A 12,305-nucleotide genomic window follows, 5' to 3' on the forward strand; every position below is an offset into this window, starting at 1 on the left:
ACCCACAGCATTGCCTGGAGTCGACGGGTAGGCTGCTTTAAGTTGTTCTGGTTCAAAGCCTTCTTTTTTTTTTTTTCTTTTCATTTCGTGTTGTTTTAAACCATAGTTTTTCCAAGCATCTCAGCTGTTTCACTCTCTGGTTCTGTATCTGGCCCTCCCCTCAACTGTTAGCCTCTGTGGGTGGAAGAGAGTTCATGTCACACATACTAGGTCTCATTTCCTCAAAATGATCCATTAGCACAAATCTCAGCCACCCAATAATCAGTTACTTTTTGGTTCCTTCAACGCCAGGCAAACTGCCTTTCCATTCATGTATGATTTTATGGCCCAGGGCAGAGGAGTCTGTAGGTTGCCTTGCAAATCATACTTTTCAAAATCATTCTTTTCTCCATTCTGTAACCTGGGATTCCAACTCCAAATAAACTGCTTCTTTTCTTTCTTTTTCCATTTTAAGGCTGTGGGTGGATAAAGGGGTGGGTCAAGAACAGGGGTGAGGGTTTGGTCTCTTCATACTGCAGTTTTATTACTATTGCCTCCACTATCAAATGTGATTAAAATGTCTGCGTGTACAGACAGCTAAATGAATGGGAGCCACTTGACAGTGGTGTATGACCACCAAGTATTGATATTTCTAAGAAGAATAACTGCTAAGTCCTTGGCTGCGTGTGCTTTCTCTTTCTTCAGCCAAGAGGTCGTAAACCAGCAGCGTGACCTTAGACATTTTACGTGTGTATTGCTTCTCTCTCAAGCAGGTTCAGCAGGGAGTAGATAAAAGCAAATTATACATGCAAGGGGCCAGAGGCAAAGAGAACGAGGTATTGAAGATAGTGAGGAGATAATGAATGTAATATAAGAAATACCTGCCAATTTCTTTGCAAGTGGGGGTGGATTAAACGCTGTTTTGAAGGAAAGGAGACATGTATTTTGATATATAATAAAAGTTGGTTTTTATGTCATTGGTAAAGTGTCATAAGGAAAGTAAACACACACACACACACACACACACACACTCTTATTCTTCCCATTAAGGTACACCCAGAGTGATTTAAAACATAATTGGTAAGACTAACCAAAGAGGAAAGTCAAGACGGGAGATTTATGTTTTCAGTACATTTTTAAAGGTGGTTCTGTTTAGTCTTCTACAGGTTCTGAAATCCGAGTCTAGTGAAAATACAGATGGTTTCTAGATTTTAATGTGATCTTCTTTTTTTCTTTAAGCTTGAAGAAGAATTCCAAAGAAAGGCCAACATATCCAGAGCTTATGGTGAGTATTGTTAGTGGTGTAAATGTGTCCAGACTAATAGCGAGTACAGGGAAAATGACTGACACCTAAATTATAATCAAACATCTGTACTGAAGTGCTGATTCACTGAGACATTGGTAAGTGAAGTTAAACCAAGAAAAAAAGAGCTGAGGCTTTCGTGTACCCTATATTCGTCCTAAGTATAACTGGGCCGTGTCACCAGTCTTAGCAATTTTTTACATGATAATAAAACCTGTCATCGTATAGACCAAATTATGTCTGTGAAATTTATATTTTCAAATTTTAAAGATATTAGGAGTCACCAAGGAATACAAAATGAAGGAAAGCATAATTTAAAGGATTTCAATAATGAGAGAAACTTAAGTGCTATATGACTGATCAATTTTTGATAAAATATTTAGGATTCGTTGGATGAACCTCTTTTTGGTGGGAGTTTAGGGGGGAAAGAATCACTTTGTTTTCTCCTGGTTTCACTTTAGTGGAAAAAAGTACGACAAAGCCTTTTTAATTTGAATTATCCTACCTCACCATTCACAGTTTATTATTTGCGCTATCCGTAAAAAAGGTGAAAATAAGACCTCAGGCTTGTTGTTTTTAAATAGTTTCTTTTAAATCATGGAGACTGCAGTTCTAAGCTAGTTACAGATGATTCTTTAATAGACATAGTAGGGACCTATACTTGGCAATTCTTATCTACGAATATGTTGAATGCGGGAGAAACATTTTTTTTTTGAAATATAAAATTTAGACTATTTACTGATTTGTGTTAATCCCTCCCTCGATGTGTTTCAATTATTAAGGTTTTAATTTTAGCAAGGAGAGGAAGAATTCTGTTTGTGCACAATTGCAAAAGACATAAGAGCAAACCTTGGCACCATTTCTAACTGGAGTGTAGTTATTCAGCAGGCGTCAAATGCTTGCTCCCATCCCATCCCACCCACAAGCAGCGCTCAATCTTCAGGACCAACTCCGGGCAGGTGATAGAAGTACAGGTTCCTGATGTCTCTTAACAAATGGGGTGGTGAAGAGGCTCCAACCTAGAAAAGTATAGCTTGTTACCTATTTGTATGCCTTCTTTGGAAAAATGTCTAGTCAGGTCCTTTGTCCATTTTTAAATTGGATTATTTGGGGGGTTTCTGCTACTGAGTTGTATGAGTTCTTTTTTTTTTGGCTGCACCATGCGGCATGCCAGGATCTTAGTTCTCTGACCAGGGGTGGAACCTGCACCCCCTGCAGTGGAAGTGGGGAGTCTTAACCACTGCAAATATTTTCTCCCATTCCACAGATTGCCTTTTCATTCTGTTGTTTCTTTGCCATGCAGAAGCATTTCAGTTTGATGTAGTCCCACTTGTTGATTTTTTCCAACAAGTACATGGAAAGGTATCACTAGTCATCAGGGAAATACACATCAAAACCGCAGTCAGATATCACCTCACACCTGTTAGAGTGGAGTGAAAGATAAGAGATGAACACTGGTGAAGATGCAGAGAAAAGGGAGTCCTTGTACAAGATTGGTGGGAATGTAAACTGGTACAGCCAGTATAGAAAACAGTTACGGAGGTTCCTCACAAAATTAAAGACAGAACTATCTTATGATTAACAATTCCACTTCTGGGCATATATCTGAAGGAAATGATATCACTATCTTGAAGAGATATCTGCACCCCCATGTTCATTGCAGCAGTATTTATAACAGCCAAGATGTGGAAACAATCTAAGTGTCCATTGATGGATGAATAGATAAAGAAAAAAATATATATATACATATATATACACACACACAATGGAATATTATTCAAGCATTAAAAAAGGAAATCCTGCCATTTACAACAACACGGGTGAAGCCTGAGGACATTATTCTAAGTGAAATAAGTCAGACAGAAAAAAACAAATACTGTATGATCTCACTTAAATGTGGAATCTTAAAAAAATTGAACTTAAAGAAACAGAGAGTAGATTGGTGGTTGCCAGGGGTGGGTGGGTTGGGGGACTGGATAAAGGTGGTTAAAGAATACAGATTTCTGTTTTACAAGATGAATACGTTCTGGGGGTAGAATATATAGCGTGGGGACTAGAGCTAATAACATTTTATTATATATATTCGAAAGTTGCCAGGAAAGTAGAAAGCATATCTGGTTAGTCACAGCTTATCACGTGGATTTTTAGTTCTGTTGGTTAAGCTTGGATTTGAGTCTGAACCATGCATCGACTGGGTGACTGTGAAAGAATTCTGGGAAGAGTCTGACAAGAGACAAGGCATCTTTCTTGGGCTTCTTTGTCCTCTTTAAAAAGGTAGCCCCTGGGACTCAGCATTCAACTAAGCTTTATTCAACTAATACCCGCAATTGAGGCAGAAAAGGAGATGAGTAATGCTTGAAAAAATCTTAGCATACTGCATGTTTGGGTTAAATATTTCCTCTCTGATTATGTTTATAATAGCCAGTCAGGGGCCTTTTCAACCCTGGCTACTCTTTCTTGGTATTCTTCTGCAACCCCCAGAGTCATTTTAAAATTAATTTCAGATAAAGGGCAACAGGCATATAGAGCGACTCCTGTGGGGTCCTATGCAGCCTGAACTCCCATTTTAAAGTTGCCTTGTTTGTCACTCTTTTTAGATAAAAGAATATTTTCTGTATATGTCTGGTGATTTAAAACGCATGACATTTTTTTTTTCCCCTTCCAAGTGACTTCTTATCAGAGGTTTCAATGGAACACCCTTGAGAAAAAATGCTGAGTCCTAGCTTAATATCCACTGGTAGCTGATGCTGAATTCTACTTTCCCAATTTATTCTAACACTATGGTCTATTATGGTCTACATATTAATGTTGTAAGATCATGTGGGTCTCCCCTCCCCGCCCGCCCCCCACCCCGCCTTTTATGGCATTCATCTTTGTGGTCCTGGAAACGGACTTGCCTTTTAAGGCCATAACTGCTCCTTGCTTTTCTGTGGAATTGAGGTTTTTCAATGGAAAATCTGAGTCCAAACTCTTTGACTGTAGCTTTGGGAAAACACATGCTGAGAGGCTATTGTTTAGGTTGTGGGAGTTGGTGAAGAGGTAGAAAGGAAAAAAAACCTCCTTTTTTCCAGGTGAAGAACAGTATAATTAAGGCCCCAACCCAGACATGTACCTCTTCTAGAAATTCCATAAATTTTGCTCCCTGTTTGGATTGAGGAGTGGACATGCTTTAAGATCATTTCATTTGCTTATTCTCTCAAACGTCCATGGGGGAACATGACTCAGTAGGAATTGTTCTTCTGGGGTAGGGGACCAGCCAATGTTTTTGTCAAGGATTAGACAGTAAATATTTTAGGTTTTGTGGGCTGTCACAAAAACTTGACTCTGTTGTTTCAGTGTGAGAGCCGCCATATTCAATAGGTAAACAAAAGGGTGCAGCTGTGTTCCAATAAAACTTTATTTCAGAAATAGGCAGTGAGCTAGACATGGCCGCTGGTCCATCAATTGTTGACCTCTGTCCTAGATGATAACCACCAGAAATGAAAACCAGAAATGACTGCCCAGTGAGGTGATTATGTTCTCTGAATGTCCTGGGAAGTCCTAGATTGAATCACAGTGCTAAGCGGGGATGACCGAACACAGAGAAAACCATCGTCTTGAGGGATGAGGTGTCTGCAGCGGATCTGCAGACTCTTGGTGATGGTCGCGATGCTCCCGGCAGTATGTTCAAGTGCTCCCCTCCTGCACCTGGCCCCTCTTTTGAGAACCTCAGCCTGGGCCTATGGTCTGGGGATGATGCCATGGTGCCCCTTCGCTGTCTCCTGGTTGCTGCCCTTGCTATTCTTAGCTGATTGCTTATAGAAGGGACTGGTTCCCTCCCAACCTTTTACAGCCTCAAAACCCACACAAGAAGACGAGCCACACTTTCCATTTTCGCATGCCCGCCTGCTTTCCCCTGCCCCTGCCCTCTGGCTCTCACAGCATTTTCCCAGCCTGAGAATAAACTGAAAGATGCCTGAGGATTTTTTTTTTTTAAGGCTCCAGGTCAGGTTATTGAATTCAGTCACAGACCCGGGCTACGTACACTGAGCTAATAACCACCAGCAGAACCAGAGGTAGGACAGGACTGGCAGGCATTGGAAGCAGTCACTGAGACAATCCAAGGCTTGACGTGTCCTGTTTTGATAGTAAAAAGCTTTAAAGGACATAAAATGATCTCTAAATGTCAAGATGATGTGGGAAAGCTAATAAGCATGATGGTAAAACACTTGGTAAGTGTGCTGTGTAAGTGGTTAGTAATCAAAAGTAATGCTTCTATTTATTTATCCAAGGAGATCAAGAGGAAGGGCCCAGCACCTAGAGCTTCAGTTAATACCATGGATATGAAACTCTGGAGCAGCACCCAACCTGTATCTTCAGATGGGCAAAGGCAGAAAACCTTTTTTTTTTTTTTCAGTCACGATACTTAATGGTGACCACCTACCTTCTTTGGGGCTTTATTTCTTTGTTCCTTTCCCATTTGCATTGTTTTCTAAAACTTCCATGGGTGGGCATTCAGTTTCCCACAGGGCTGACTCATCCAGCCCTCTGCCGTCAGGTTTAAAACAAATATAATTAGAAAACCTACAGCTAGGCAACATGAAGGTTGTAAACTAAAATCCTCAAATTCAGGGGAAACCGAGTGAGTCATCTACATGTCTGTGTGCAAAAATACTCATATTTAGCTATTCAACTAGTCCTTGAGAACAATACCCCCAGACAATCCGGGAGAGCGCCCTCCTAGCTCAGGGGGCATGTGGCACTAGGTTCTACCTGAAGGAACTGTCCTTTTTGGTGTGTTCGGTTTGTCCTGTCTCCACTGGGAGAACTGTGGGTCACGAGCTGATGTGTCTACTTCTAACTAGAGGTGTAAGGCTCCAGTGTGGCAGCCAGGCGCTCCCTGTAACGAAGTTGAGCAATGTGGGGAGGACCGCCCTGCTGCAGAGCAAATGGCTTCGTTTCCTTCAGAATTGTTTTGAAATGTGTGGCTTCCTGTACTGGACCGTGCTTATTCCCCCAGCAAAGAACAAGACTTGATGTAAAGTTTACTTAATCGGAGCTGCATGAATAGACCATTTTTTGCTTTTCAGTTTTTAAATTCCAAGTTGAATTTTCTCTGCCCATACCTCGAGTTGGGCAGGCTACATTATTTTCCAAATGGATCAGATCATCATGGAGAGACATATGTATCACTTGTAGACGTGGCTTAAAAAGTAGCATTGTTAACTGTTTCAGTCCAAACCAGCTCGCCTGGTATTTTAAAAATTGGTTTCTCATTCTGCCACCGATTTCTTGAGAAAGTACATAAGCCTCTGAAATTTCTAATTATTTTACTACTGTATCTGTCTAAAAATTACTTTGTAAGGGACAGGGTTATTTGGTAAATCGGAGCCTTGGACCATCTTTGCTATTCCTTGTATTTTACCAGGGATGGATGTATATAGCTAGTTACACGTGTATATTTTAAAGCAGTAGATACACTGTCATGAAAATATATACCAAAATGGGAGGAGCAGCAGCCAAGCAATATCTTTAAAAAGTTTGCACAGGGGAGGGTGGGATGAATTGGGAGATTCGGTTTGACATAAATACACTACCATGTGTAAAATACATAGCTAGTGGGAACTTGCTGTAGAGCACAGGGAGCTCAGCTCGGTGCTCTGTGACGACCTAGATGGGTGGGATTGGGAGGGGGGAGGTCCAAGAGGGAGGGGATATATGTATACATATAGTTGATTCACTTCATTGTACAGCAGAAACTAACACAACATTGTAAAGCAATTATACTCCAATTAAAAAAAAAAGTTTGCATCACTAAATGTGTACTTGGTTTGGGAGGCGGTAGGAAGAGTCCAGTTTAGCCCTGATAGGGGTACTTAATTTGTTGACTAACCAGATCTGTTAATTTGGTAATCTCATGCATTGTCAGTGACAGGTATTAATACCAGGTATTTTTCTTTTCTCTACCAGCACCATCCATTTTTCACCCTACACGAATCCAAAGCGACAGACGTGGCATCTTTTGTAAAATCGATTCTTGGAGACTAAAAACAATGGACTCCATCAGTTGACCCTCCTGTGGATTGGTGGGTTTACGGGGTGAAGCAAGTTCACTAAAGCGCCAATAGAAACTCATCTTTGAGATAATTTAACCCTGCCTCTCAGAAGGTTTTTTTCTCCCCATTTCCTTTTTCTTTTTCCCCTCCAAAGGGGGCCTTGGAATCTATAGTATAGAATGAACTGTCTAGATGGAAGAAATATGATAAAGGCTTAGGACTTAAAAAGGTGATTAAATATTTAATGATGTATCATATGAGTCCTTAGGCTTTTCAGACTTCTCTTGTTCTTTACAAAATGAAAGTATTGGCCCTGGTAAAAAGGTGCTACAGTGGTGATGAAATTGTAAGTAGATCTGTGGTTTGTCCCACTTATTATTTTAATATTTATGTTTAAGCGCTTGGTTGAAAAGATTCCATTTTATGCGAGGAGGGAGAGACAAAAGACAAGATTGGGTTGGCAGTATTTATAGGCTTTTTCATTTTTTAAGTTCAGTCGTGTCTGTGGTCCAGAAGAAGTTATTTAATGTGCATCTTTAAGAGTATTATACAAGTATCCACCAGGAGCTCTTGTGAAGTATCTGTCCCAGCTGTTGTGGCTGCTGCCGTGTTCCTAAATTTCTGCTCCATCCTGGGTAATAACCACATATTCTGGTGAAGTGGCAAGGTATCCTGGTCATACTCTTTTCCCAACTTTGGAAAACATAAAATCACTTTTATCACAGCTCAAAGAGTCACAGATTTGGTTCTCTTGACATCTGTATTATACTATTAACGGAATGTGATTTGTGATGTGATTTTCTATCATCTGTCTATCCTTCTACGTGTGCGTGCACGCATGTGTGTGTTTGTATTTGATGTCACAAATTCTGCCAAATGGCTCTTATAAATAACGTCTAATATCTATAAATAACATCTAAGGAGGACGTTTGTCAGTCCTAAGGGGAAATATGTCAAACCACACAGAGAATCAGTGCCTTCCTCTGCTTTTCCCCCTCCTACAATGTATAAGCCCCAAGGATTGCCTTTGTCGTTATTGTACTCTTGCGCTTTTTTTTGGTTTTGTTTTCTGTTCAATGAAGAAGACTTACTATAAATGGAAGGGCTGCAGTAGAAGAAAATTAAAGGCAGTGAGTCGTTCTCTGATAAGGTGGGAAGATAATGGGAAGGGTTGAATGAATTCCTGGAAGTAGAGGCCACATTTCCACAGGCTAAGTTCAAGGCACGTCCTTCTTCAGCAGTGGATTGCTCCACGGTGGGAGGCCAGCTCCATGGTGGATTCCTAACAGGTTGACGAAGCAACAAAAGCTCTTTCTCATGGCCAGATACACCCATGGGTTCTCTGATTTGGGGCTTGAGGTTCCTCAAAGGTCAAAGAGTGAAGTGGTCCACAGGGAAAATACGACTGATAACCACCAGGAAGCATTGCTTTTGGACACTGTTAATACAAAGCTACTCTTGCAGCACAAGGGCAGAGGATTTTTATTAAAAGAAAAAAGAACACACTCTGTTCCTTTCTTTGCCTCAAGTTCACAAATATGGAGAGAAGACTGCTCCCTTGAATACCCTGCTTTTTTCCTTTCAGAGTTTGAAGCGCAATCGTATCTTTTTCTCTCTTCGCATGTTTCCCTTGTTCTTGGCATCCAGTTCATGCCCAGAGAGGGTATGGCTCGTCCATACACTTCTTCATCTTCAGTTCCAAGACATCCTGTTTGATAAACATCAAATTCATCTGCTTTGATGCTACCCCGGTCTTCATCTTTTTCCAGCCAGAAAAAAAGGGTATTATTCCAGTTATTATTGCCATTCACTTTCCTACCCTTCTTTCTAAATCTGGAAGTTTCTCTCTTTGAGACCCAGAGAAAAAAATCACAACCGTATTCATTCATCTTCTGAAAAAAGAAAGTAGCAGAAAAAAATCTGAGGCCATTTCATGACAGTTTTTGGTGAAATATGTAAAGCAAGACATCTATCTGGTCTGGGTCAGACTACTCTTACCTCTTGTTCAGTGTGATTTCTACTTTGAAATTTTCTTAACTAACTGTGTGTCTCATGTGTACCCCTCTCCAGTCTGTGAGCCCAGGGTCTGGCCTTGCAAAACAAGCACACTGGGGACAGGAGTTAGTCAATGGTGCTCAATCCTGGCGCACACTGGGATCACTGGGGGCTTGTGAACACTGTTAATGCCAAGGTCCCAGAGATTCGCACTCAATTGGTCAGGGTAGGACCTGGGGGTTGGCATTTTTTACAGGCCACTATTGTGATTCTGATGTGCAGCAGGGTTGAGAACATGGTCTACTACCCACTAAGGAGAGAGATGGAATACTGATTTGAAATTTGGGATACCTTTTCCCCATAGAAACGATGTTTTACATGGTGATTAGGTATCTTATGTACTAAAGTAGAGTGGCCTGATAGCCTTACGAGTCTAAAGTTTAGGATTTTTTTTAGAACTGTGTTATAAGTTCTAAACAACTAAGTTTAAAATAAATATAGAGATGCATAAACTATATTTAAGTTGATGTAAGTTGGGAGTCTCCTGTACACACATACGTGTGTGTGTGTGTGTGTGTGTGTGTGTGTGTGTGTGTGGAGAGAGAGAGAGAGAAGACATCCCTGTCCAGGGATGATACTCAAATTATTTAATGTGCTACCAGCATGGACCATCTGAATATTAGCCTTGCGTATAATTATCAGTGTATCAGAAAGTCGATATATCTCTATAAAAGAGATCATGCTCTTTTTTCCACAAATGTATTTGATTTGGTGTGATATAATTATCCACATTATATATTGTCTTTATGTTGATAAAAATATCCATTTCTCTATATATTGTTGGCTTCAGAGGTATGCTAAAAAAGTAATGTGAATGACTTTTAGGACAATTGCCATTTAAGTGTGTGTATCAGTAAGGATTGCCCTTCAGAGGAAGCACTTTCAGGATTATTTATGTGAATAATGCTACTAAATATCTTGGCCACTTCTCTTTCAGAAAAGGCTTCAGAATCCACTTCCTCCCCCATACGTGTTACATGTGGAATCATCATTTTATAATTACTCCTTAGTTGCTTGTTTGTTTTTACAAAAATCCTTACCAGGTATTTTCCTCTTTGTTTTACCCACCTTGCATATCAGACTTAGCACCAAGCTGTGCTTGGCAACTTCTAGAAGTCAAATTTGCCCTCAGAGCTGGAGTTTTACCATGAAAACTTTTAAATGTCTTTTTAAAAGACCATGCATTGGCTCTGAAGATAATTTAAAATGTAGATTTCTCAAAAAAGCACGTGTTCGTTTTTAAGCAAAGTCAACCTCCCTGGAATAAGTGTAGAGCCTCCCCAGTGGTGACTAAAGGAGAAGGAACTCACATAGATGTGTGTATTTCATGATAAAATATCAGATAGTCCCCGATTTCCCACCTGGCAACTTCTATCAGCCCCGATGTGGAAGAACCGTCCGTTCTTCTAGTGTCTGTGTTTGCTCACACTGATGTAATCAGAACAAATTGGTTACATAAGCCGCTTCTCTTCTGCTTACACAGTCTGAGATGGAAAATGAGTATGTGTGTGTACAGCTCAAAATTGTTTGTCTTTTACCGTGCTTGTATATCCTCCAAGCCTAACCCAAAAATGTATATGCCAGAGATTTCCAAACATCCTCTGTTCAGGGTGCCATTGATTGTCTTAGTAACTTTTTCCACGGTGCCCTAGGCCAAAAGAAATACTTAATATTTCCATTTATTAAGTTGTTAGGTCCACACAACTTTTTTTTGTTTTCATGTTAAAACAATTTATTAAACTAGTAAGGAGAAGTTGGTAATTGAAATGACAATAAACAGTACCATTTACAGGAGCATCAAAAACCTCAAAATGCTTAGGGACAGATTTAGCAAAATAGACACAACACCTGAACAGTGAAAACTATACAATGTTTCAGAGAGAAACAAAGGAGACCTAAATAAATGGAGCGAAATATTATGTTCCTGCATTGGAAGATATTGTTTTCATATCAGTTCTTTCCAAATTGATTTATAGAATCAATGCACTCTCAATAAAAATTCCAGCAGGTTTTAAAAATATATAAATTGACAAGCTGACTCTAAAATTTATATAGAAGCACAAAAGATCTGTAATAGCTAAAACAGTTTTGAAATACAAGAGCAAAGTTGGAGGACTTACACAGTTGTCCTTGGTACCCTTGGGGGATTGGTTCCAGGACACCCCATGGATACCAAAACCCATGGATGCTCAAGTCGCTTTTATAAAATGGTATAATATTTGCATATAATCTGTGCACATCCTCCCATACTAGGTTTACACAACTTAATTGTAGTAGTTTGCAGGATGTCCTACAGATGCCGCTGTGGTTCCCTCGAAAAGTTACGATATCTTGTGTCCCTAGGAGTTTTCTGCGGAGTCTCAGGGTGTCTCAGCACACAGTTTGGGAACCACAGATGTATGTTTTACTGATGGTTTTTTTTGCTCTGTCTACAGTTCGTGACCCTGAAAACGCAACTCTTGGTTACTCAGTCCTCTGTACGACTTCACTTTTGTGTCTCATTATTGTTGCTGCTTGCCTCTCGTTGATTAGGTTTTTAATTGAGGCCGTACCCTTCTTTGCTGTTCGTCAGCCCTGCAACCCTGATGTCATGGTCTAGAAAGTGAAACATTCCTTTGCCCCAGCATTGGAGGAGGTCAGCCTTGAGGCTAAAGAGGCACTGTTTTCTGTGAATGCAGCTGATTTAGTATCTTTGGAACAGAATCACAAAGGAGGCAGAGAGGGGCGAATGTTTTTGTAGTTTAACTCTAAAAATGCTTTTGTTGACCAAGAGGCTTCACCAGCTCTGCTCAGAGAAACTACTGTTTCTCCCAAAGGTGTCGAACAAAACACTTTATCTTTGGCCTGAAAGTGCAGTGGATACCTACTTCTTAATTTCCCAACCCCAATGCTTTTTTAGCTATGTAATGCCCTCTAACCTTGAAGAAGGATTC

General features: G+C 40.2%; 1 protein-coding gene across 5 annotated transcripts in view; it reads left to right on the forward strand.

Annotated features, from left to right (window-relative positions):
• MAP2K6 (mitogen-activated protein kinase kinase 6) overlaps window positions 1–12,305 on the forward strand; it is a 134,904-nt gene that overhangs the window by 115,388 nt on the left and 7,211 nt on the right. For 4 of the 5 annotated variants that reach the window (XM_082370487.1, XM_082370488.1, XM_082370489.1 and 1 more), the window contains 2 exons: window positions 1,219–1,264; window positions 7,232–8,820. In XM_082370487.1, coding sequence (XP_082226613.1) covers window positions 1,219–1,264; window positions 7,232–7,309 — 124 coding nt within the window. In that variant the 3' untranslated portion in view covers window positions 7,310–8,820. Of the gene's footprint in view, window positions 1–1,218; window positions 1,265–7,231; window positions 8,821–12,305 lie in introns of those variants that run through there. The other variant, XM_082370485.1, reaches the window with a different exon arrangement.

The sequence above is a fragment of the Balaenoptera borealis genome (assembly GCF_965194805.1).
Source record: "Balaenoptera borealis genome assembly, chromosome: 20".
NCBI lineage: Eukaryota > Metazoa > Chordata > Mammalia > Artiodactyla > Balaenopteridae > Balaenoptera > Balaenoptera borealis.